Genomic DNA, 27995 nt, shown 5'->3' with positions numbered 1-27995 from the left:
TTAAGACCGAAGACACCGCCATCTATTACTGTACAGGATGGCTCACAGCGCTGTGCACAGCGACACCCTCACACAAAAACCTCAGTAATAGAGTTTGTTCAAATCGGTGATCAGGGCCACAGCAAATTATCAAAGAAAACGAAACTTAAATCAAATAATAGATGGAAGTACCATTGGTTTAAAAAAACATTAAAATCTTCATTTCATTAGTATTATTGATCATATTAGATCAGGGGTATTAAAAGTATCCCAACTCCTTTTACGACTATAATAACCAGTCTCGGTTGAAATAATAGAATTTACAGTGCAGAAGGAGGCCATTCGGCCTATCGAGTCTGCACCGGCTCTTGGAAAGAGCACCCTACCGAAGGTCAACACCTCCACCCTATCCCCATAACCCAGTAACCCCACCCAACACTAAGGGCAATTTTGGACACTAAGGGCAATTTATCATGGCCAATCCACCTAACCTGCACATCTTTGGACTGTGGGAGGAAACCGGAGCACCCGGAGGAAACCCGCGCAGACACGGGGAGAACTTGCAGACTCCGCACAGACAGTGACCCAAGCCAGAATCGAACCTGGGACCCTGGAGCTGTGAAGCAATTGTGCTATCCACAATGCTACCGTGCTGCCCTTTATTGAAATATCTCACTTGTTCACTGCTGGGCGATTCGGAATTACGTTTTTGAGAGAGCAGTGAAATGAAATCTCTGCATTTTACAGTTAACAGTCTGCCGCAGTATTTGACACGCTGTGTCTCACTGTGGTTAACCGGGGCACAGCAGTTACTGTCAATACAAAAAGCCCCTCAGCACCAATTAACTGAGGCTGGGTCAGTGCTCGCTTTTACAATCCAACTTTATTTACAGTGAAGTATCATTTATATTCAAAACTGTCGAATTACATGTTTCAATATTGTTAATTATGTGATAATCATCCAATTATCAGTAGATGTTTTGAATGCCATGTGCATGTGTTAGTCTGTGATGTATGAAACATTGCGGTCATTGATGAAGTGTGAACGATATCCACCATGTAATTATAATCCGTTGAAGATCCATCATGACTTTACTTTGCCTCTGGTTTGTGAATATTCAAAGTAATAGTGGATTTCTGTCTATTTTGTGCAGGTCCGGTTATTGTATGGAGCTGCCCAGGGAATGTGACACTGTGACATCATGGGCTACTGGGGACAGGGGACGATGGTGACGGTACCTGCAGGTAAGAACCATTCAATTATTTACTAGCTACTTTACTTCAGTCGTTGTTTTATATTTTTGTCACTTTTAACAATTCATTCGTTCACTGAAATGTGATTTGGTGGATTCTGTATTGAGATTTTTTGCAATGTTTCATATGATTGTACTGAAAACTGTTATAAAATTCCGCTATTTATTGACAAAAAGATGCTGCTGAGGGATATTGTCCCTGATTGGTGTAGTTTGTTATTTATTTTCTGAATTTACTGTGTGGCTGGGTTATTTTAAATGCCTAACCTTTGTTGAATAGCTTGGTGTTTCTGCAGTGTTTAATCTCGGTGGCATCTGATGGCTTTCGGTTTTATCATCTGATACAATCATTTGTTTAAATATGTTTGAAATATAACACAATATTTTTTAAATGTGGCAAAGTTCCAATCTTCATTTATGAACCACAATCTACGTGCTCAAAATGCCGGTGGTAATGTCACATATTTATGTTTAATTTAACATTGTAATTAAGTCGTTTAGGTGATGAGTTGGTTGGCTGTATATTTTATCGAGGTTTTGCTGCAATGTTGCAATTGGTTCTGTTGAATGTGTTTGTCGAATTGAATTTGCTCTCCATAAAATGGGTTTCAGCCATTAAATGATGTGATTTGGTGTTTTTCTGCTGTGGCGATTGTGTGTCCGGGTGACATTGAATCTTTAAAATTTGTGAAAAGGTTTGACGTTTCTGCATTGTTTCTGCATTGTTTTTGCATTGTTTAACTCGGTGGCACTGAGCTGTTAAACGTTTTCTGGTTGAATGCAAACAGTCTATGCATTTGGAAGTTCTTTAAGTAGGACTGCAGACAGAAAATCGGCTGGATTTGGAAATGAAGAAAAAAATTAAGATATAAAGATACAGCAATTTTTGAATTTTAGCTGATGATTACAGAATAAACCATGGCTTGTAACGATCATTTCGAACATATTTCATTGGTGCAATCAGAAACTATTGATTAACAATTTTTCAAATTGGAGAGCCAATTAATATAATTCAAACAAATACAATGCGTTAATATAACAAATCAACCAAAGATGCTTTTATATTAAGATCATTAATCATCAATCGCCTTTCGCAATTCAGCCGCAATCTGCGCACTATTAACATGGCCGGAAACATTTCTCGGTTGGGAACATATCGCGATTCACTTTAATCGGGGGTTTTACATTGCAGTTGGGCAATATATGGACCCAGTTATTATATTCTTACTGTGCAGCCGCAACTATATTATTCATTCAATTACATGTGTAGTTGGATAGCGAGATAATTGACATTAAGATGATCATAAAGTGTTTTCTGAGATGTGGAAGTCGCTGACATTCAAGGAATTGTTCATCTGATTCGATTTGAATTGTAGGATGGTTCAGATTGCATTTGGCGAGTAATGGAAAAGTAAAGGCTTGAAATTCAAAGAGATAAATTTAATCACAGAAGGTAAACATTAGCTTTAGAATAAATAATATCACCTATCTGCCATATCTGTGCTGTACATAGGATATAATTATCAGAAAAAGAAATGATAAAATATAAGAATAGATGTCATCTGAGCCTCATGTTTAATTCTTATTAAATATTAAATTGAACAGAAAATATCGACTTAACTTGCACATTATATTTCAGTGTTGCAGAGGATCTGAATGATTTGATTTCACTATTTTACACTGATTATTTCGGATCTCCTTTAATTAAGCAATATTTTAATAATTGAATTGCTTGAATTGTCTGAATCATTCAATCTAGGAAGCATTTTTATTGATCACAAACTGCGAGGGGCTTTATTTATTTATATATGTAGTCTTGCGTGGGAGTCCCGCTTTAACAAGCAGATGATGTTACATGTCCCTATCGCAGTTACTGTGATGTGAACCCGGTTGAAAATATTTAAAATATTACACTCATAAATTTATCATGTGAATTACAATCTGTGAATAGGTGGAATTTAAGATTTATTAACGCGCTCTGAAATGTGCATATTGAACAGTTCTGTAGGTTAAAAGAGAGTCGTTGGAGTAAAAGTAAAATATTACATTTATTAGATTAAATTAAAAGTAATAATAACAATCTTAATAGTGTCACAAGTAGGCTTACATTAACACTGCAATGAAGGTACTGTGAAAAGCCCCTAGACACCACACTCCGCCACCTGTTCGGTACACTCAGGGTTTACCTCACATGTCTGAATACTTCCATCCAGAAATTCGACATTTATTTTTTAACACTGCTTAAGATTGAATTAAATTATGTAGTAAAGTTCCAGGCAGAAACAAGTTTGAATTTTTTATTGTTTGTTACAAAGTACGAATAACCTAACAGGGGCACTAACTGACAATTAGCAATAAACTACAATATAATACTAGTGCTAATTAATTAAACATAAATGACCTCCGACAATTGAGTTGTAGAGTGGTACGCAAAATATCGAAGCTTTCAAAGAATTTTAAATTGTATCGAAAATGTATTTCATAAATAATATGTTTCTTTACTCGGATGTTTCACCTCGATTGTCTTGTTGATCACGGTTAATTAAGAAATTGGATACATCAGGTGATCGGTTTTAAATGTGAATGTTTCCCAGTTTGTTTAATTATTACCATGCCACTGAAACTATGTTAGGCACATTATTAAACTACCCTCAATCTGTAACATTCGATGCAATTCGATTGCGCTCATTCTCAGCAAAATTATATTTTGCCCAAATTTCGAAATTTGAGAAAGATAGGGATAAATAGTTGAAAGTCGGAGGGGGTTTTCAGATGATTATCAATTAATTTCGAAGAAGTTATAAAATTATTGTTGTGGTAAATTTGGCCATTGATCAATCAGAATCAAACAGTTTGAATGAAATTGACAGATTGAACAGATCTATCTGCTGGGAACTTGATTGTTGCGCCTTTTGTGCCTGTTCAGTTTCTGTGCGCGTTGCAATTGTGTTGGGACCTGATATCTTCCTGGCCGATTGTAAACCTTCTGCTTCCGTCTCCTGTAATTCCCAGTTAATTTGATTTCTTTAAAATACTTATATCTGTGAGAAATGTTAATTTTTGTCTTGATGTTTGACTTGGTGCATCAGAAATTGCTCTCTCACACCCACAAACACATTGTCAAACACACATAGGTTCTTTCTTCCCACTACCCCCTCTCTCTTACAGACATTCTCTTTCATAAAAAATTTCTCTCTCACGCACAAACACATTCTCGAACACATACTGCCTCTGTCTCTATCTCTCTGTCCGTGTCTCTGTCGGTCTCTCTTTCTCTCTTTTTCTCTCTCTGAAACACTCAAACACACAGTTATTCACAAAATCGTTCTTTCCCATGCACCTACACACACATTGTCACACAGTCGCTCTCTCTCTCGCTCTCTCTCTCTCTCACACACACACACTCAAACACACATTGTCTTTTCACATAATCTTCCTCGCCCACACACAAACGCATTCTCAACACACACTTTCTCTCTTTCCCTCCCTCTCACACAGACTGTCTTTCACATAACCTTTCTCTCCCACACACACATTCTTGAACAGACTTTCTCTCTTCCCTCCGCTCACACACCGACTATGTTTCACATAATCTTTCTCTCCCACACACAAACACATTCTCAAACACATTTTCTCTCTTCCCTTCTCTCACACACAGACTGACTTTCACAAAATATTTTGTGCCACACACAAACACATTGCCAAAGGCAGTGTCTCTCTCTCTCACACAGTCACACTTAAACACACATTGCCTTTCACAAAGTCGTTCTCTCCCACACACCCATACACAAATCCATTCTCAAACACACAAGCTCTCTCTCCCGCACAAACACACACGCGCACTGTTTCATAAAAGTCTTTCCCTCTCTCACATGCACACAGCCATACTCTCTCTCACACACTCTCACACCCAGCCACAAGAGCACTCTCATACACACTCTCTCCAGCACACACAATGCATCGCCCAAACAAATACACCCTCTCCCACACGTCCTCACCCGACACACAATCACACGCACTGTCTCTCTCTCTCTTTCACACACAGGTGCACTTGCTCACACACGCACAAACTCACCCCCGCACACACGTTCTCTCTCTCTCAAACGCAAACACACACTTTCACAGCATCTCACAAACACATACTCTCCCATGCTGTTTCTCGCAAATTCTCTCACACCGCTCTCACACACATGTATATTTTTATATCTCTTTCACTCACTTTCTCACACATTCTCTCACAGACTATCTCTCTCACATACACCCAGTCTCTCTCTCTCTCTCTCCCTCTCCCTATCTCTCACACATGCTCACACACTAGCTCTCTCATGTACACTCCCTGCATCACACACACACGTTCACTCACTCACATACTCTCTATCACACACAGACATGCACTCTCTCTCGCACACGTTCACAATCTCTCTCAAAAACATATTTTTTCTCTCAAACATACACACTCACACGCTCCCTTCCTCTCTCTCAGACAAACACTCTCAGACATGGACTCTCTCACACAAACCATCTCCCATACCCTCGCTCTCTCCCATTCTCACACACATTCAAAATCTCTCTCAAACCTCTCTCTTTGACAAACTCTCTCACATATATCACCTCTCTCTCACACACAACCTCTCTCACGCGTGCACTCTCATGCACGCACTTCCTCTCACAAACACACTCCCTCTCTCTTTCCCATTCACACTCTCCATCAAACAAACAGACGCTCTCTCACACACACTCGCATACAGAATATCTCTTCAAATACACATTCTCTCTGACACACATATTTTCACATTTCCTTTCGTTGAGTTAAAGACACTCTCCCATTCACACATTTAATCTCACACACTTTATCATAGAATTTACAGTGCAGAAGGAGGCCATTCGACCCATTGAGTCTACACCGGCTCTTTGAAAGAGCACCCTACCCAAGTCCACACCTCCACCCTGTCCCCACAACCCAGTAACCCCACCCAACACTAAGCACAATTTTGGACACTAAGGGCAATTTATCATGGCCAATCCACCTAACCTGCACATCTTTGGACTGTGGAGGAAACCGGAGCAGCCGGAGGAAACCCACGCACACACAGGGAGGATGTGCAGACTCCGCACAGACAGTGACCCAAGCCGTAATCGAACCTGGGACCCTGGAGCTGTGAAGCAATTGTGCTATCCACAATGCTACCGTGCTGCCCTTTCTCTCTCTCTCACGCACACACTGTCATACACACGTGGTTTCACCCACATTCTCTCTCCCGTACACTCTGAAGGAGGTGTTTGATGTGTTGGGCAGGCTGGGTCGATGTGGACTGCACTTCATGCAGTGTAGCGAGAGACAGACTTCCAACACTTGATGAGATGCAACACGATTTTATTTAACATCTAAATTATTGTACATGTTCAACTGTGGGTTGACACTATGCTGACTTGAATGGAGACCTGATACTAGCCTGACCAGACTTACTAGCTACCACATGGTGTTTGCACTGGCTAGCTCACGAACTCTGACTGTCTCAGAGGTTGGGTCCCGAGAGAGTGGGAAAACTGGTGCCCTCTGGCTTTATAGTGGTTGTGGCCTGTCTGGTGATTGGCTGCTCTGTTCTGTGCCCTTACTGGTCATCCTGTGTGTCAAGCACTGCGTGTCTGCACTCCACTGTATACATAGATGTATATTATGACAGTGTTCTCTCTCTTTCACACAAGCACGCTCCCTCTCTCACTCTGTCAGACACACACTCACTCACACACGTGCATGTTCTCATGCACACGATCTCAAACAGACTTTCTCGCACGCATATTATATTTATCTCTCACTCAAGCCCTCTCTCACGAGCGGAAGCTGGTGTTACTGAAAGTATTAAAGCAGCTGTCCGGTGATCTACACTGCTGTCTGACTGTACACAGCCGGTGTTACTGAAAGTGTTAAAGCAGCTGCCCAGTGATCTACACTGCTGTCTGACTGTACACAGCCGGTGTTACTGAAAGTATTAAAGCAGCTGTCCAGTGATCTACACTGCTGTCTGACTTTACACAGCCGGTGTTACTGAAAGTATTAAAGCAGCTGCCCAGTGATCTACACTGCTGTCTGACTGTACACAGCCCGTGTTACTGAAAGTATTAAAGCAGCTGCCCAGTGATCTACACTGCTGTCTGACTGTACACAGCCGGTGTTACTGAAAGTATTAAAGCAGCTGCCCAGTGATCTACACTGCTGTCTGACTGTACACAGCCGGTGTTACTGAAAGCATTAAAGCAGCTGTCCAGTGATCTACACTGCTGTCTGACTGTACACAGCCCGTGTTACTGAAAGTATTAAAGCAGCTGCTCAGTGATCTACACTGCTGTCTGACTGTACACAGCCAGTGTTACTGAAAGTATGAAAGCAGCTGCCCAGTGATCTACACTGCTGTCTGACAGTACACAGCCGGTGTTACTGAAAGTATGAAAGCAGCTGCTCAGTGATCTACACTGCTGTCTGACTGTACACAGCCGGTGTTACTGAAAGTATTAAAGCAGCTGCCCAGTGATCTACACTGCTGTCTGACTGTACACAGCCGGTGTTACTGAAAGTATGAAAGCAGCTGCCCAGTGATCTACACTGCTGTCTTACTGTACACAGCCGGTGTTACTGAAAGTATTAAAGCAGCTGTCCAGTGATCTACACTGCTGTCTGACTGTACACAGCCGGTGTTACTGAAAGTATTAAAGCAGCTGTCCAGTGATCTACACTGCTGTCTGACTGTACACAGCCAGTGTAACTGAAAGTATTAAAGCAGCTGTCCAGTGATCTACACTGCTGTCTGACTGTACACAGCCGGTGTTACTGAAAGTATTAAAGCAGCTGTCCAGTGATCTACACTGCTGTCTGACTGTACACAGCCAGTGTTACTGAAAGTATTAAAGCAGCTGTCCTGTGATCTACACTGCTGTCTGACTGTACACAGCCGGTGTTACTGAAAGTATTAAAGCAACTGTCCAGTGATCTACACTGCTGTCTGACTGTACACAGCCGGTGTTACTGAAAGTATTAAAGCAGCTGCCCAGTGATCTACACTGCTGTCTGACTTTACACAGCCGGTGTTACTGAAAGTATTAAAGCAGCTGCCCAGTGATCTACACTGCTGTCTGACTGTACACAGCCGGTGTTACTGAAAGTATTAAAGCAGCTGTCCAGTGATCTACACTGCTGTCTGACTGTACACAGCCGGTGTTACTGAAAGTATTAAAGCAGCTGTCCAGTGATCTACACTGCTGTCTGACTGTACACAGCCGGTGTTACTGAAAGTATTAAAGCAGCTGCCCAGTGATCTACACTGCTGTCTGACTGTACACAGCCGGTGTTACTGAAAGTATGAAAGCAGCTGCCCAGTGAGCTACACTGCTGTCTGACCGTACACAGCCGGTGTTACTGAAAGTATTAAAGCAGCTGCCCAGTGATCTACACTGCTGTCTGACTGTACACAGCCGGTGTTACTGAAAGTTTTAAAGCAGCTGCCCAGTGATCTACACAGCTGTCTGACTGTACACAACCGGGGTTACTGAAAGTATTAAAGCAGCTGCCCAGTGATCTACACTGCTGTCTGACTGTACACAGCCGGTGTTACTGAAAGTATTAAAGCAGCTGCCCAGTGATCTACACTGCTGTCTGACTGTACACAGCCGATGTTACTGAAAGTATTAAAGCAGCTGCCCAGTGATCTACACTGCTGTCTGACTGTACACAGCCGGTGTTACTGAAAGTATTAAAGCAGCTGTCCAGTGATCTACACTGCTGTCTGACTGTACACAGCTGGTGTTACTGAAAGTATTAAAGCAGCTGTCCAGTGATCTACACTGCTGTCTGACTGTACACAGCCGGTGTTACTGAAAGTATTAAAGCAGCTGCCCAGTAATCTACACTGTTGTCTGACTGTACACAGCCTGTGTTACTGAAAGTATTAAAGCAGCTGCCCAGTGATCTACACTGCTGTCTGACTGTACACAGCCGGTGGTACTGAAAGTATTAATGCAGCTGTCCAGTGATCTACACTGCTGTCTGACTTTACACAGCCGGTGTTACTGAAAGTATTAAAGCAGCTGCCCAATAATCTACACTGCTGTCTGACTGTACACAGCCCGTGTTACTGAAAGTATTAAAGCAGCTGCCCAGTGATCTACACTGCTGTCTGACTGTACACAGCCGGTGTTACTGAAAGTATTAAAGCAGCTGCCCAGTGGTCTACACTGCTGTCTGACTTTACACAGCCGGTGTTACTGAAAGTATTAAAGTAGCTGCTCAGTGATCTGCACTGCTGTCTGACTGTACACAGCCGGTGTAACTGAAAGTATTAAAGCAGCTGCCCAGTGATCTACACTGCTGTCTGACTGTACACAGCCGGTGTTACTGAAAGTTTTAAAGCAGCTGCCCAGTGATCTACACAGCTGTCTGACTGTACACAACCGGGGTTACTGAAAGTATTAAAGCAGCTGCCCAGTGATCTACACTGCTGTCTGACTGTACACAGCCGGTGTTACTGAAAGTATTATAGCAGCTGCCCAGTGATCTACACTGCTGTCTGACTGTACACAGCCGATGTTACTGAAAGTATTAAAGCAGCTGCCCAGTGATCTACACTGCTGTCTGACTGTACACAGCCGGTGTTACTGAAAGTATTAAAGCAGCTGTCCAGTGATCTACACTGCTGTCTGACTGTACACAGCTGGTGTTACTGAAAGTATTAAAGCAGCTGTCCAGTGATCTACACTGCTGTCTGACTGTACACAGCCGGTGTTACTGAAAGTATTAAAGCAGCTGCCCAGTAATCTACACTGTTGTCTGACTGTACACAGCCTGTGTTACTGAAAGTATTAAAGCAGCTGCCCAGTGATCTACACTGCTGTCTGACTGTACACAGCCGGTGGTACTGAAAGTATTAATGCAGCTGTCCAGTGATCTACACTGCTGTCTGACTTTACACAGCCGGTGTTACTGAAAGTATTAAAGCAGCTGCCCAGTGATCTACACTGCTGTCTGACTGTACACAGCCCGTGTTACTGAAAGTATTAAAGCAGCTGCCCAGTGATCTACACTGCTGTCTGACTGTGCACAGCCCGTGTTTCTGAAAGTATTAAAGCAGCTGCTCAGTGATCTACACTGCTGTCTGACTGTACACAGCCGGTGTTACTGAAAGTATTAAAGCAGCTGCCCAGTGATCTACACTGCTGTCTGACTGTACACAGCCGGTGTTACTGAAAGTATTAAAGCAGCTGCTCTGTGATCTACACTGCTGTCTGACTGTACACAGCCGGTGTTACTGAAAGTATTAAAGCAGCTGCTCAGTGATCTACACTGCAGTCTGACTGTACACAGCCTGTGTTACTGTAAGTATTAAAGCAGCTGTCCAGTGATCTACACTGCTGTCTGACTTTACACAGCCTGTGTTACTGTAAGTATTAAAGCAGCTGTCCAGTGATCTACACTGCTGTCTGACTGTACACAGCCGGTGTTACTGAAAGTATTAAAGCAGCTGCCCAGTGATCTACACTGCTGTCTGACTGTACACAGCCGGTGTTACTGAAAGTATTAAAGCAGCTGCCCAGTGATCTACACTGCTGTCTGACTTTACACAGCCAGTGTTACTGAAAGTATTAAAGCAGCTGCCCAGTGATCTACACTGCTGTCTGACTGTACACAGCCCGTGTTACTGAAAGTATTAAAGCAGCTGCTCAGTTATCTACACTGCTGTCTGACTGTACACAACCGGTGTTACTGAAAGTATTAAAGCAGCTGCCCAGTGATCTACACTGCTGTCTGACTGTACACAGCCGGTGTTACTGAAAGTATTAAAGCAGCTGCCCAGTGATCTACACTGCTGTCTGACTGTACACAGCCGGTGTTACTGAAAGTATTAAAGCAGCTGTCCAGTGATCTACACTGCTGTCTGACTGTACACAGCCGGTGTTACTGAAAGTATTAAAGCAGCTGCTCAGTGATCTACACTGCTGTCTGATTGTACACAGCCGGTGTTACTGAAAGTATTAAAGCAGCTGCCCAGTGATCTACACTGCTGTCTGACTGTACACAGCCCGTGTTACTGAAAGTATTAAAGCAGCTGCTCAGTGATCTACACTGCTGTCTGACAGTACACAGCCGGTGTTACTGAAAGCATTAAAGCAGCTGCCCAGTAATCTACACTGCTGTCTGACTGTACACAGCCGGTGTTACTGAAAGTATTAAAGCAGCTGCCCAGTGATCTACACTGCTGTCTGACTGTACACAGCCGGTGTTACTGAAAGTATTAAAGCAGCTGCCCAGTGATCTACTCTGCTGTCTGACTGTACACAGCCGGTGTTACTGAAAGTTGATCAATGTGGAGAATCAGGACAGGATCGATGGAGAGGAAGAGGAGGAGGTGGGGGTGGTGGACCCGAATGGAGGAGCCCCCAGCTCGGCTGTGGACAACTGGCAACAGGAAGCTGAGCCTGAGCGGAAAATCATCCAGAGATTTCTCGCCCAGCTTGGCCCGGAGTACCTGGGAATGATCACTCATTCACCCTTACTCACACTCACTCACCCTCACTAACCAACCCTCACCCACCCTCACTCACTCAACAACCCTCACTCACTCACCCACACTCAATCACCCCACTCACACTCACTCACCCTCACTCACCAACCCTCACCCACCCTCACTCACTCAACAACCCTCACTAACTCACCCACACTCAATCACCCCACTCACACTCACTCACCCTCACTCACCAACCCTCACCCACCCTTACTCACTCAACAACCCTCACTCACTCACCCACACTCAATCACCCCACTCACACTCACTCACCCACACTCACCAACCCTCACATACCCTCACTCACTCACAGTCCCTCACCAACCTTCACCCGCCCTCACTCACTCACACTCACTCACACACACTCTCCACACTACTCACACTCACTCACACTCACTCACCCACACTACTCACACACTCACACTCACTCACCCACACTACTCACACTCACTCACACTCACTCACCAACCCTCAACCACTCTCACTCACACACTCACTCACGCAACTCAATTCTCTCACACCCACTCACCCTCACTCACCAACCCTCACTCACACTCACTCACCCACACTCAACCACCCCACTCACACTCACTCACTCACCCAACTTCATTCACTCACCCACAGTCAACCATCCCACTCACCCACACTCCCCCACTTTCAATCACTCACACTCACTGAACCACCCTTACGAATGAAAATCACTCAGTCCCTTCACTCAGCCACCGTCACTCACTCACACTCACTTATTCACTCAGTCCACACAACTTGATTCACTCCCCTCACTCACCCAGCCTCGCTCACTTACCATAACTCGCCCACCCTCCCTCACCCACACTCATTCGCTCACCCAATTTGATTCGCTCACCCAACTCATTCACCCTCATTTACTCAACCTCATTTACCCACCCTCACTTAGCCTCACATTCATTCACCCACCTTCATTTACGCAGTACGCCTCATTCACACATCCTCCCTCACCCATGCTGACTCCCACACTGTCACTCACTCTCCATCACTCATCCACCCTCCCTCACTCACCCACCAATACTCACGCAGCCACATTCATAAACTCTCACTCAGCACCAAACCGCTCATTCATTTATTTAAATGATGTGGAGCTGCCGGCGTTGGACTGGGGTGAGCTCAGTAAGAAGTTTTACAACACCAGGTTAAAGTCCAACAGGTTTGTTTCGATGTCACTAGCTTTCGGAGCGCTGCTTCTTCCTCAGGTGAGTGAAGAGGTATGTTCCAGAAACATATATATAGATTTTTTAATCTATATATATATGTTTCTGGAACATACCTCTTCACTCACCTGAGGAAGAAGCAGCGCTCCGAAAGCTACTGATTTGAAACTAACCTGTTGGACTTTAACCTGGTGTTGTCAGACTTCTTACTGAGCTCATTTATTTTCAACCACCGCCGTTGCCCATACATCCTCCCTCACTCGCCAATCCATCCTCACTCATTTACAATCACACGCCCATCCTCACACTCCACACTCATACGTGCTCACCCTGGTTCATGCACACACACTGGCACACCCAGCCACCCCGTTCTCACTCTCGCCCTAAATCACACCCCAGCCGCTCACCCTTACTCACTTGTCCTCTTGCTCACTAAATGGGCGGGAGTTAGTCTGCAACGAGAGAGGAAGAGAGAACTGGAGCAAGGCGTGAGAGCGTGTGGTGCCCGAACGTGGGTGCCTGGCAAGGGAGCAGTAAGACCCAGGAGAAAGAGAAGAGAGCTGGAGCAAAGTGTCAGGATCGCGTGCGGGGAGAATTGTAAAGAGGCGTGGGAAAATATACAAGGACAGGGAAAATGACAAAGAGCCATGGAATAGCACAGGGAGCCTGTGAAAAATAAAGAGAGCTGGGGGAAAGCTCAGGGAGCCTGGGAAAGGTAGAGAGCTCGGGGAAAACGCAGGGGACATGGGAAAAGGCAGAGACCTGGGAAAAACTGCGGGGAGCATGGGAAAAAGCAGAGAGCTGGGGAAAAGGTAGAGAGCTGGGTGAAAGCTCAGAGAGCCTGGGAAAGGTAGAGAGCTGGGGGAAAGCTCAGGGAGCCTCGGAAAGGTAGAGAGCTGGGGGAAAGCGCAGGGGACATGGGAAAAGGCAGGGAGCTGTGAAAAACTGCGGGGAGCATGGGAAAAAGCAGAGAGCTGGGGAAAAGCACAGGGAGCCTGGGAAAAGGCAGAGAGCTGGGGAAAAGCGCAGGGAGCCTGGGAAAAGATAGGGAGCTGGGGAAAAGCACAGGAAATTTGGGAAAAGGTAGAGAGCTGGGGGATGGCGCAGGGAGCCTGGGAAAAGGTAAAGAGCTGGGGGAAAGCACAGGGAGCCTGGGAAAATGTATAGAGCTGGGGGAACGCGCAGGGAACCTGGGAAAGGACAAGGAGTTGGCGGAAAGCTCAGGGAGCCTGGGAAAGGTAGAGAGCTCGGGGAAAGCGCAGGGGACATGGGAAAAGGCAGAGAGCTGGGAAAAACTGCGGGGAGCATGGGAAAAAGCAGAGAGTTGGGGGAAAGCACAGGGGGCCTGGGAAAGGTAGAGAGCTGGCGGAAAACGCAGGGAGCCTGGGAAAAGGTAGAGAGCTGGGGGAAAGCACAGGGAGCCTGGGAAAGGTAGAGAGCTCGGGGAAAGCGCAGGGAACATGGGAAAAGGCAGGGAGCTCTGAAAAACTGCGGGGAGCATGGGAGAAAGCAGAGAGCTGGGGGAAAGCACAGGGAGCCTGGGAAAAGATGGGGAGCTGGGGAAAAGCACAGGAATTCTGGGAAATGGTAGAGAGCTGGGGGATGGCGCAGGGAGCCTGGGAAAAGGTAGGGAGCTGGGGGAAAGCACAGGGAGCCTGAGAAAATGTATAGAGCTGGGGAAATGCGCAGGGAGCCTGGGAAAAGGTAGAGAGTTGGGGGAAAGCGCAGGGAGCCTGGGAAAGGTAGAGAGCTGGGGGAAAGCACAGGGAGCCTGGGAAACGGTAGAGAGCTCGGGGAAAGCACAGGGAGCCTGGGAAAAGGCAGAGAGCTGGGGAAAAGCACAGGGAGCCTGGGAAAAGGTAGAGAGCTGGGGAAAAGCGCAGGGAGCCTGGGAAAAGGTAGAGAGCTGGGGAAAAGCGCAGGGAGCCTGGCAAAAGGTAGGGAGCTGGGGAAAAGCGCAGGAGGTCTGGGAAAATGTGGAGAGCTGGGGGATAGCACAGGGAGCCTGGGAAAGGTAGAGAGCTGGGGGAAAGCACAGGGAGCCTGGGAAACGGTAGAGAGCTCGGGGAAAGCACAGGGAGCCTGGGAAAAGGCAGAGAGCTGGGGAAAAGCACAGGGAGCCTGGGAAAAGGTAGAGAGCTGGGGAAAAGCGCAGGGAGCCTGGGAAAAGGTAGAGAGCTGGGGAAAAGCGCAGGGAGCCTGGCAAAAGGTAGGGAGCTGGGGAAAAGCGCAGGAGGTCTGGGAAAATGTGGAGAGCTGGGGGATAGCACAGGGAGCCTGGGAAAAGGTAGAGAGCTGGGGGATAGCACAGGGAGCCTGGGAAAAGGTAGAGAGCTGGGGAAAAGCACAGGGAGCCTGGGAAAATGTAGGGAGCTGGGGAAAAGCACAGGGAGCCTGGGAAAAGGTAGAGAGCTGGGGGAAACCACCGGGAGGCTGGGAAAAGGCAGAGAGCTGGGTGAAAGCGCAGAGACCCTGGGAAAGGTCAGGGAGCTGGCGGAAACCTCAGGGAGCCAGGGAAAGGTAGAGAGCTCGGGGAAAGCGCAGGGGACATGGGAAAAGGCAGAGAGCTGGGAAAAACTGCGGGGAGCATGAGAAAAAGCAGAGAGCTGGGGAGAAGCACAGGGAGCCTGGGAAAAAGCAGAGAGCTGGGGAGAAGCACAGGGAGCCTGGGAATAGGTAGAGAGCTCGGGGAAAGCACAGGGAGCCTGGGAAAGGACAGGGAGCTGGCGGAAAGCTCGGAGCCTGGGAAAGGTAGAGAGCTCGGGGAAAGCGCAGGGGACATGGGAAAAGGCTGAGAGCTGGGAAAAACTGCGGGGAGCATGGGAAAAAGCAGAGAGCTGGGGAAAAGCGCAGGGAGCCTGGGAATAGGTAGGGAGCTGGGGAAAAGCACAGGGAGCCTGGGAAAGGTAGACAGCTCGGGGAAAGCGCAGGGGACATGGGAAAAGGCTGAGAGCTGGGAAAAACTGCGGGGAGCCTGGGAAAAAGCAGAGAGCTGGGGGAAAGCACAGGGAGCCTGGGAAAAGGTAGAGAGTTGGGGGAAAGCACAGGGAGCCTGGGAAGAGGTAGAGAGCTTGGGAAAAGCGCAGGGGACATGGGAAAATGCTGAGAGCTGGGAAAAACTGCGGGGAGCATGGGAAAAAGCAGAGAGCTGGGGGAAAGCACAGGGAGCCTGGGAATGGACAGGGAGCTGGCGGAAAGCTCAGGGAGCCTGGGAAAAGGTAGAGAGTTGGGGGGAAAGCACAGGGAGCCTGGGAAAAGATAGAGAGCTCGGGGAAAGCACAGGAAGCCTGGGAAAAGGTAGAGAGCTGGGGGAAAGCACAGGGAGCCTGGGAATAGGTAGAGAACTGGGGAAAAGCACAGGGTGCCTGGGAATGGACAGGGAGCTGGCGGAAAGCTCAGGGAGCCTGGGAAAGGTAGAGAGCTCGGGAAAAGCGCAGGGGACATGGGAAAAAGTAGAGAGCTGGGGAAAAGCGCAGAGAGACTGGGAAAAGGTAGCGAGCTGGGGGATAGCACCGAGAGCCTGGGAAAAGGTAGAGGGCCGGGAGAAAGCACAGGGAGCCTGGGAAAAGGTAAAGAGCCGGGAGAAAGCACAGGGAGCCTGGGAATAGGTAGAGAGCTCGGGGAAAGCGCAGGGGACATGGGAAAAGGCAGAGAGCTGGGAAAAACTGCGGGGAGCATGGGATAAAGTAGAGAGCTGGGGGATAGCGCAGGGAGCCTGGGAAAAGGTAGAGAGCCGGGAGAAAGCACAGGGAGCCTGGTAATAGGTAGAGAACTGGGGAAAAGCACAGGTTGCCTGGGAAAATGTATAGAGCTGGCGGAAAGCTCAGGGAGCCTGGGAAAGGTAGAGAGCTCGGGGAAAGCGCAGGGGACATGGGAAAAAGCAGAGAGCTGGGAGAAAGCTCAGGGAGCCTGGGAAAAGGTAGAGAGCTGGGGGGAAAGCTCAGGGAGACTGGGAAAGGTAGAGAGCTGGGAGAAAGCTCAGGGAGACTGGGAAAGATAGAGAGCTGGGAGAAAGCTCAGGGAGACTGGGAAAGGTAGAGAGCTGGGAGAAAGCACAGGGAGCCTGGGAAAAGGTAGAGAGCTGGGGGAAAGCACAGGGAGCCTGGGAAAAGCTAGAGAGCTGGGGGAAAGCGCAGGGAGCCTGGGAAAAGGTAGAGAGCTGAGAGAAAGCACATGGAGCCTGGGAAAAGGCAGAGAGCTGGGGTATAGCGCAGGGAGCATGGGAAAGCCAGAGAGCTGGGGGAAAGCACAGGGAGCCTGGGAAAGGGTAGAGAGCTAGGGGAAAGCACAGGGAGCCTGGGAAAACGTAGAGAGTTGGGGGATAACGCGCAGGGAGCCTGGGAAAAGGTAGAGAACTGGGGGAGAGCGCAGGGAGCCTGGGAAAAGGAAGAGAGTTGGGGGAAAGCGCAGGGAGCCTGGGAATAGGTAGAGAACTGGGGAAAAGCACAGGGTGCCTGGGAAAATGTATAGAGCTGGGGAAAAGGACAGGGAGCTGGCGGAAAGCTCAGGGAGCCTGGGAAAGGTAGAGAGCTCGGGGAAAGCGCAGGGGACATGGGAAAAGGTAGAGAGCTGGGAAAAACTGCGGGGAGCATGGGAGAAAGTAGAGAGCTGGGGAAAAGTGCAGGGAGCCTGGGAATAGGTAGAGAGCTGGGGGAAAGCACAGGGAGCCTGAGAAAAGGTAGAGAGCTGGGAGAAAGCACAGGGAGCCTGGGAAAAGGTAGAGAGCTGGGGGATAGCGCAGGGAGCATGGGAAAGGGTTTAGAGCTAGGGAAAGCACAGGGAGCCTGGGAAAATGTAGAGAGCTTGGGAAAAACACAGGGAGCATGGGAATAGGTAGAGAGTTGGGGGGAAAGCGCAGGGAGCCTGGGAAAGGTAGAGAGCTGCGAGAAAGCACAGGGAGCCTGGGAAAGGTAGAGAGCTGGGAGAAAGCACAGGGAGCCTGGGAAAGGTATGGAGCTGGGGGAAAGCACAGGGAGCCTGGGAATAGGTAGAGAGTTGGGGGAAAGCTCAGGGAGTCTGGGTAAAGGTAGAGAGCTGGGGGATAGCGCAGGGAGCCAGGGAAAAGGTAGAGAGCTGGGGGAAAGTGCGGGGAGCCTCGGAAAAGGGAGGGAGCTGGGGGAAAGCACAGGGATCCTGGGAAAGGGCAGAGAGCTGGGGGAAATTGCGGGGAGCCTGGGAAAAGGGAGTGAGCTGGGGGAAAGTGCGGGGAGCCTCGGAAAAGGGAGAGAGCTGGGGGAAAGCACAGGGAGCCTGGGAAAAGGTAGAGAGCTGTGGGGGGAGCACATGGAGCTTGGGAAAGGGTATAAACCTGGGTAAAGTAGAGGGAGCCTGGTAAAGTGTAGAAACCTGTGGTTAAAGTACAGGAAGCCTGCGGAAACACGAGAGCTGAGTACTGAGCAGGTGAGGTGGGCAGAGAGCTGAGCGCAGACACGGGAGCGAAGGTGCAGAAAGACGGGGAAAAGTGATCATTGCTGGGGCAAACGCCAATAATCAAGGGGTAAAGTGCCATGTTCTGGGGAAAAGCACAAAGATCAAGTGGAAAGTTCCAGACTGAGGCAAAGAGCAAACAACCTGGAAAGGTGCAGCTGGGCAAATTACAGAAGTGGAGGAAAGATCAGAGAGCTGGGAAAAGCGCAGAGAGCTGTGAAAAGGACAGGATGCTGGTTGTCGCAAATACATGGAATGTGGAGTCCATCCCACAATCTGTTCCGCCATGATCATATTGAATGGCGCAGTCGACCAGAGGGACCGAATGGCCGCCTCCCGCTTTTAATGTCCAGGGTCCTGTAATTGGAAAATTTTGGAGTTACTTGCACATGTGCTCAAATGTAGAATTTTATTGCCATTATGTAAGTACCTGGGAGATTTTTCTGAAGCAAAGTCACTACTCCTTGTTTTGGGGCGTGGGGGGAGTGAGGGGGAGAGAGAGGGTGCGTGTGGGCGTGTGTTTGTGGGGGGGGGGGGGGGGCGGGGGTGACTTCAGCCAGTTTAAACAAAGGCAATTTCCCAAACAGCAATGACAGAAATGAAGAGACAACTTCTTTACCACAAAGTGTTGTTGGTGGAAAAAACATCAGTGGCATAAATAATGGGGAAAACCCTCTGCTCTGCTCATTGAAAGTAATGAATGGAACGTTTTCAGGTGACATCAAAATGCTAAATTTCTTCGAGGTGTTAGAAATGGAGAAAGAGATGTGAGTTTCTCAAGAGGGAATAAACAGATGGTGATTCTCTAACGTTAGAAGTAATAGAAGCTCAAGTATGGATGCAGTTTTAATGCGAACATTTCGTATAAATTTGTAACTTTATCCAAATTCTAAGTTGTATGATATCTTAAGCACAAAAACCAGAGTTAACTTGTTGGATGGGCCATTCTCTCCCAGCAACACCGTCTCCACCCACTCTCTACAGCCTGGTCTCCTCCTGTCAGCAACACAACAGCGACGGCTCCGTGACCTTCGGCTGTTTGGCGATGGACTACTCCCCAGAAATCACCAGCCTTACCTGGAAGAAAGATGGGCAGCCGATCACCACTGGAGTTAAGAAATACCCGTCAGTGAGAAACAAGAAGGGAACCTACACCCTGAGCAGCCAGTTAACCATCACCGAGTCAGAGGGGAGATGCAGCAACATCAGCTGTGAGGTTCGACACAGCGGCTCAGACAAGAGCATTGGAATGAAATGTAAGTGTTGTGGAATGTGTGAGAAATAAAAAACCTATGATTATCTTGTATAGGGTCTTGGAGTTAACTCGTTTGTAATACTCTGCATATTCCTGATCCATGGGAAATCCAGCTTAGTGTCTATTGACCACAAAAATGTTCAAGTATATGAACTAATTTTGTTTGTTATCAATTTCTTCTGTAAGAAATGTCTAAATTGTGTTTCTTGAAGGCACTCCACCTGACATCCATCCAAAAGTTCTCCTCACCATAAGTTCCAGTGAAGAAATCTCAAGACAGAAATTTGCAACCATGGTCTGTTCAATCAACGATTTCCGTCCAAAGTCAATGACGGTGAAGTGGCTGAAGAATGGACAACCCATGGGTTCAGGATTTGTCACCTCGCCCCCCTGTGACGTGAACGGGAACTTCTCGGCGAGCAGTCGGCTGACAGTCTCCGCTGGGGAATGGTTCAGCAAAGCGGTCTATACCTGCCAGGTCACTCATCAAGAGGTCACCCAACGTCACAACATCACCGCGTCTGGTAAGAGACACAAACAGAGGAAACAATAAATCATCCTGCACTCTGATGTTAATCCAAATCAGGAATTTACTGAAGTTAGTGCAAAGCACAGAATAACTTCTAATTTACTGCCATGTAGTTTGTGTTTCATTCTGATGTTAGAAGTGCATAGGATTGCTCACCATTCAGGATTTGATCAGTATAGAAATAAATGCATCCCACTAATTTGAAATAATTTAGAGAGTGAGGTGGACTTGATGTCAGCTTTATCCTGAGACAGCTGATTATATTTGAGAGGCAGTGGGTGTCTGGAACCCTTTACTGATAACAACTCCGGGGGAAAGTGTTGGAAGGTTCATCCAACCTAGTCATAACTCAACCTTCATTACTGCGTTCCTGAGATCAGGAATGGAATATTTGTATTGGGAATGCTGCAACACTGGTTCCTTAGCATGGTATCGGGACTGACCATATTTCACAATGAGAATAGTTTTCACAGACCAAACTGGTTTGCCATTGTGTATAGAAGATTAAAAGCGATCAATAGAGGTTGATATTTCCAAGTTGATTTAGTCCCATTGAGTGAGTGAAGGGTGAATCCTGCTGTCCTGATTCTGAAGATGAAACGTGGGTTGATTTCCACTTTTTTTATTCACAGATCCTTCCCTTTGCACTGATGCCTCAGTAACAATACTGCCACCACAAATAGAACAGTCCTTACTGGAGGCGACTGTAACCTTAACCTGCGTCATTTCGAATGCTCCCTTTGGAGTCAACGTGTCCTGGAGTGAAGCGAAGAAGCCACTGAAATCAGAGATTGCCGACCAGCCTGGGGTAGATACTGAGAGTGTGGTCAGCAAATTAAACATCTCGACACAAGCCTGGCTGAGTGGGGCTGTGTTTGACTGTGTGGCGAGCCACCAGGACCTGCCAACTCCTTTAAGGATTTCAATCCACAAAAAAATAGGTGGGTGGAGAGACTGAAGCAATAAGTGAGTCATTGTGTCTATTTCTAGTGTCAGTGCAGCGGTCAGTATTTAGTATTCAGTGTATTTATGGTCCATTCTGATTGGCAATTCCACTTACTAAATACTCTGGGCGTTTAGAGTTTAAGGGGGAAATTAATATGCAGATGAATGAACAATGAAACCCAACAGTGATATTGGGTTTAGATAGAGCGAGACCATAGACCACAAGACTTAGGAACAGACGTTGGCCATTGGGCCCATCAACACCGGTCCAGCCGGCAGTGAGATCATGACTGATCTGATGTGATAATCTTCAATTCCACTTTCCCGACTTATCCCCATATCCCTTAACACCTTTTCTGATTTAAAATATGTCTCCCTCAACCTTGAACATACTGAACAACCCAGAATCTACAGCCCCCGGGTTAAATAATTCCACAGCTTCACTACTCTCTGAGAGAGGAAATTCCACCTCATCTCTGTCTGAAATGGGCGAACCCTCACTTTGTGATCCTGCACGCTGCTCCTAGATGCTCCCACAGGGGAAAACAACCCCTGAGCGTCTATCCTGAGAAGGTCCCTGAGAATCTTTCATGTCTCGATTACGTCGCCTTCATTCTTCTAAACTCCAATAAGTACAACCCAACCTACTTAACCTCTCCTCAAGAGAAAATCCCTCCATACTCGCGATCAACCTCGTGAGCCTTCTCTGGACTGCCTTCAAAACCAATCTGTCTTCCTTAGATAAGGGCACCGAGACTATTCAAAGTATATCAGGAGTAGTCTAACTAAATAATAATAATCGCTTATTGTCACAAGTAGGCTTCAATGAAGTTACTGTGAAAAGCCCCTAGTCGCCACATTCCGGCGCCTGTTCGGGGAGGCCGGTAAGGGAATGCCTTGTATAGTTTTACCAGACTTCCCCATGTTTATATTCTATTCCCTTTGAAATAAATGTCAACATTCAATTTGTCTCCATATTACCTGCAGAACTTGCTTTGTGTGGTTTCTGCACGAGGACCCCCAATTCCCCCGTTACTTCAGCTTTATCCAGTCTTTCTCCAGATAAATAATATTCCGTTATGTTCCTCCTCCTACCAAAGTGTCTAACCTCACATTTTCCTACATTATGTGCCATCTGCCAAGTTTTTACTCAGTAACTCTGTCCCTCTGTGGATTTTCTGTAATCCTCACTATTTGCCTTTCGATTTTTTGTCATCTGCAAACGTGGAAATAGAACATTCATTTATTAAACACAGTTTTGAAATTCATGTATATTACATCTACTGGCCCCCCTCTTTCTCGCCTTCTCGTTATCACCTCAAATAAGGGCAATAAATTTGTCAGGCATGATTTACCCTTCACGAGGCCGCGCTGACTCTGTTGATTATATTGAGTATTTCTAAATGCTCAGCTATTGGATCCGTTCTAATGGACTCGAACCGTTTCCCACTGACAGATGTTAAGGTCACTGGCCTATAGTTACCTGGTTTTGTCTCCCTCCGCTTTTGAATAAGGGTGTTACATTGGCAGTTTCCCAATCCTTTGGGAGTAAGGTGGGAGGGGCTTGGTGTGGAGCTTATACACCAGCACAGAACAGGCGGGCCGAATGGCCTGTTTCCCCGCTGTACACTTTCTGAAACTTCCGAATCCAATATCCGTAAATTCTCAGGGAAAAGGCTTGTGTCCACCTCAGCTCCGAGCTGGGAAAACGGACAGATCCCAAACTGGGAAATGGAAACCGTTAAAATCCAACACAAAACACATTTCTCTCACATCCAACCCGCGGTTCCATTGTCTCCGGAATTCCCCATTTTACTGACATTTATTGTACATTTTCTGCAGATCCCAACCCGCGGGAACCGTCCGTCTCTGTCCTCCTGCCCTCGGCTGAAGACGTCTCCGCTCAGAGATTCGTCTCCCTCAGCTGCTTAGTGAGAGGTTTCTCCCCCCGAGAGATCTTCGTCAAGTGGACCGTCAATGACAAGCCGGTGAATCCCGGGAACTACAAGAACACCGAGGTGATGGCGGAGAACGGCAATAGCTCCTTCTTCATGTACAGCCTGTTATCCATTGCAGCGGAGGAGTGGGCCAGCGGCGCTTCTTACTCCTGTGTGGTGGGACATGAAGCCATCCCCTTGAAGATCATCAACAGAACGGTTGATAAATCCAGCGGTAAACCCAGTTTTGTGAACATTTCCCTCGCTCTGATGGACACCGTTAATTCATGTCAATGAGAATCTATCTATTGCATTTCGAATTAAAATAAAAATAATAAAAGATTTTTCCTCTAATTGTGATTTAAATGCACAGCCGCTTAATTAATGGAGCTTCCACTTTGCTGATATTAGATCTGTTCAATGAGACCCGGATTTCTACAGGTCTCAGCCCCAGGTTTCATACAACCAGAGCTCCCAGCTCAGATACACCCTGGGTTGGAGACAGAATGAAACTCATTCATTCCAGGATTCAACAAAATAACTTCATTGACTTTCCTCCCGCTGAGGAGAAATCGGACACTTTCCCTTTTCAGACAAACAAACACATCAGAACATAGAACATAGAACATAGAAAATACAGCACAGAACAGGCCCTTCGGCCCACGATGTTGTGCCGAACCTTTGTCCTAGATTAATCATAGATTATCATTGAATTTACAGTGCAGAAGGAGGCCATTCGGCCCCCCGAGTCCGCACCGGCTCCCGGAAAGAGCACCCCACCCAAACTCAACACCTTCACCCAACACCAAGGTCAATTTGGACATTAAGGGCAATTTATCATTGGCCAATTCACCTAACCTGCACATCTTTGGATTGTGGGAGGAAACCGGAGCACCCGGAGGAAACCCACGCAGACACGGGGAGGACGTGCAGACTCCGCACAGTCAGTGACCCAAGCCGGAATCGAACCTGGGACCCTGGAGCTGTGAAGCAATTGTGCTATCCACAATGCTACCGTGCTGCCCTTGAGAACAAATAAATCTACACTATATCATTTAACCATAATCCATGTACCTATCCAATAGCTGCTTGAAGGTCCCTAATGTTTCCGACTCAACTACTTCCACAGGCAGTGCATTCCATGCCCCCACTACTCTCTGGGTAAAGAACCTACCTCTGATATCCCTCCTATATCTTCCACCTTTCACCTTAAATTTATGTCCCCTTGTAATGGTTTGTTCCACCCGGGGAAAAAGTCTCTGACTGTCTACTCTATCTATTCCCCTGATCATCTTATAAACCTCTATCACATTTAGATCTCGGTGTTCCTGCTTCGCTCATTGTCCATCCCTTTAAAATTAATGTCAGCTTTAAGTTGCTGCATCACACCCACTGGGAACTGAATTGAGGGTCACACAGAAACATGGACCAACAATCCCCAGTCAAAGAGAGGGGAAAGGGAAATTGTTAATCCACTGTCCCCCCACTTCACCAGCAAAGAGAGGGGGAGGGGCATTAGTTAATCCACTGTACCCCACTTCCCCAACAAAGAGAGGGGGAGGGGCATTAGCTTACACACTGTACCTCCACCTGCCTATCAAAAAGAGGGGAGGGACATTAGTTAACACACTGTACCCGCACTTCCCCCAACAAAGAGTCGGTGGGAGCCTGAGTTAATCCACTGTATACCCGCTTCCAACAATGAGAGGGAGAGGGGCATTAGTTAATCCACTGTACCCACACTTCCCCATCAAAGAGAGCAAAGGGGCAATACTAACCCATTTTACCTCCACTTTCCCGACCAAAAGACGAGGAAGGTGATGAGTGAACTCTCTGTATCTCCACCTCCAGCAGGGAGAACCCAAAGGCAATTTGCTGAGCTGACCAGAGAGAGGGAGATTATTAACTCAATATCCTCCCAGTCCCCAAGCAGGGAGTTTGGAAGTAAACGGTTCTCTAGACTAAGAACTCAGTTACTGACATTACAAGACGTCATGTAGCTTACTGGCTGAAGGGTTTAAAAGACCATCATGATAAAGATGTATTTTTTTAGCACCCTTGTTCCTCTTATCCGTCTGCTAAGACCGATTCCCCATAATCCAAATCCAGACTGGCGATTGAATTCTCCCTGGGTTTTCACTGTTCTCTCCTGAGGCACCTCCTTGTATTTTTGCATTAGGTCACCTGATGGCAGCGTGCAACTCACAGAAAACACATTTATAGCAGAAAGTTCAACATATTCTACATAGGTATCAATAATACCCACAACTGGCAACGCTACAGGCAGCTGATACAAATAAACAGACAGATACACAAACACGACACAAACATACACACGCACACACGTAGACACAAACGCACACACATAGAAAAACCTGCATAAACATACACGCAGGCACAACATACCACACATATTTTGACACAAAAACACACGCAAACATGCGCAAAAATTCACAAACATGCACATAAACACAAAAAGACACATGTTTATACACACAGACACACGTGCTCATCCACACATACACACACAAATCCACACACAAGCGGCTACACAAATGTACACAAACAGACACATACAGCCACACGTCCACACAGATACACAAATATGAAACGAGACAAGCAGGCTGACAGAAGAATATGAAACACAAATGTAAACAATAACATGTACATTAGCACAATTTCACGATGACAGAAATATGTCCATTCAAACAGAGTCAATAATCCACATTAACACACTAATGGGCTCACCTAGACACATATTAGCAGACTCGTACACACACTAACACAACCCCATATTAATACACATGGAGGCATCAGTACACATCAATAGATAGTTATAAACAATCATCAGCGCATAAATAGCACTGCTGCCTCACAGTGCCATAAATCCAGGTTCAAATCCAGCCTTGGGTGATTGTCGGTGTGGAGTTTCCACGTTCTCCCGGGTCTGTTTCTTTTTGCTCCGCGTGCTCCGGTTTCCTCGCACAGTCTAAAGATGTGCAGGTTAGGTGGATTGGCCATGCTATATTACCCCTTAGTGCCCACAACGTTAGGTGGGGTTACGAGGTTCTGGGGATAGGGCAGGGGCATGCGTCCAGGCAGAGTGCTCTTTGGGAGGGTCGGTGCAGACTCAATGGGCTGAATAGCCTCGTTCGGCACAGTAGGGATTATACAATGATGATTCTATGATGAAATACACACATGAACAAACACACAAACGCACTTATCCAGACACAAACATTAAGACACTGACATACATGTTGAACGTATAAAGACACATTAACACTTTTATTACTGGGCAGGGAAGTATAAACTTATATTAACACAGGCTTTAATATATAAACATAGACTTCAACACACAAACACAAACAATAAAGCACTCATATATACACATTGACAGAAGATAAACAAAGTTCACATACAGGCGCTGACCCACGAATACACAGATCAATACTCATTGACACATGAACACACACAATGACAATTATAACGACATCGGGACACAAAAGCTAAGGAACAAACAGAAACGTCAGGCAATGGCGGCACGGTGTCGTAGTGGTTAGCACTGCTGCCTCACGCCACCATGGACCTGGGGTTGATCCCGCTCCTGGGTCTCTGTCCCAGTGGAGTTTCTCCGTGACCCGTGGGTCTCACGCCGACAACCCAAAAATGTGCAGGGTAGGTGGATTGGTCACGCTAACTTGCCCCTTACTTGGAAGAAAAAAGTTACAGAGATCGATTTCTGAGTCATGAACTCAACAGTAGATATGCAATGGAAATATATTGAAGAATGAATTAGCAGCGGGAGAAAATGAAGCGAGAATATTAAAAATATATCCTGGATTAATAAACAATCTGATTATATTTATTTGGCTATATCCTCATAGATACCACAGACCACATCTGGACTGAAGACTATGAGGATGATAACGGGAACATCTGGACAACCGCTTCCACATTCATCACCCTGTTCTTCCTGAGCATGTCCTACAGCGCTGCAGTCACTCTGGTGAAGGTGAGAAGATTCAATCCACTCACACTTCAAACTGACAGAAGCCGTTTCAAAAACCTCTAAATGTTTGATTTATTAAAAACTCTAACATCAATGTCCCAGATCATAAACATCTGCTTCATAATTTCTCTCTCTTTTACAGATCAAGTGATCGGTTGACTTTCGGACGCTGTAGATTTTCCTCAGCTGTTTATTATGATCTGTGTGTGACACAAATACAATATCTCCTCTTGGTGGCTCTAACAGTAAAATTCTCTTAGTTTATTATTCTGCATCTGTAACTGAGACAATCATGGACAGTATTTCTGCTTTTCAGTTTAAAATGTACCAGATAATTTTGGCTATAATGTAATTGTAGCGAATAATTTCCCTCAATGGCATGTCTAAATAAGTAACATCTCGTTCCTTATTTACAACAGTTGCCTTCCCTTTATGTTGAGCTCCTGTTCTCTCTTTCTGGTGTCTGTTACAGTTATACATACATTTGGCAGCTCAGAGGGCATGTGTTCTGTTCTCAGTGTGACCCTCAATCGTTATGTTCCCTTTTGTTAATTCAAAATAAGCTTTTCTGTAATATTTTCTCTGAAATTGTAATACATATTGAATGAAAAATGAAGAAAATAAGACTTTGCTGAACTCCTTTCTCTAAGGTCCTTCGGCAGCGCTCCATTTCCCCGATTACAGTTTTCTCCCCTTTCCCAGACAGATATTTCTCACCAGTCCTGTCTGGGATGTTTCTGAACTCAAGGCCCCTCAGTGAAAGCGCCACTGCGCCACCAAGCGGCCAATCCGGGTTACGTCACCTTCGCCTTTGCTTTATTTTGGTAAACTCCAAAGGCAGAATGCCAGCTAAAGAATTCCACAGATTCACTGCCCTCTGAGAGAAGAAATGTCTCCTCATCTCTGTCCTAAATTTGAGAT

At 46.5% G+C, this 27995-nt stretch overlaps 1 gene segment (V, D, J or C); it reads left to right on the top strand.

The window, feature by feature from the left end:
• The first annotated feature begins 1190 nt into the window (after window positions 1-1190).
• LOC140418677 (Ig heavy chain C region-like) lies at window positions 1191-23375 on the top strand. The segment is given in 5 exon segments: window positions 1191-1224; window positions 19353-19652; window positions 19864-20175; window positions 20813-21121; window positions 22968-23375. Coding segments are annotated over 5 exon segments (1332 nt in total).
• The last annotated feature ends 4620 nt before the right edge of the window (window positions 23376-27995 follow it).

This window comes from Scyliorhinus torazame, chromosome 5 (genome assembly GCF_047496885.1).
Source record: "Scyliorhinus torazame isolate Kashiwa2021f chromosome 5, sScyTor2.1, whole genome shotgun sequence".
NCBI lineage: Eukaryota > Metazoa > Chordata > Chondrichthyes > Carcharhiniformes > Scyliorhinidae > Scyliorhinus > Scyliorhinus torazame.
This window is presented reverse-complemented; position numbering and strand designations above follow the sequence as displayed.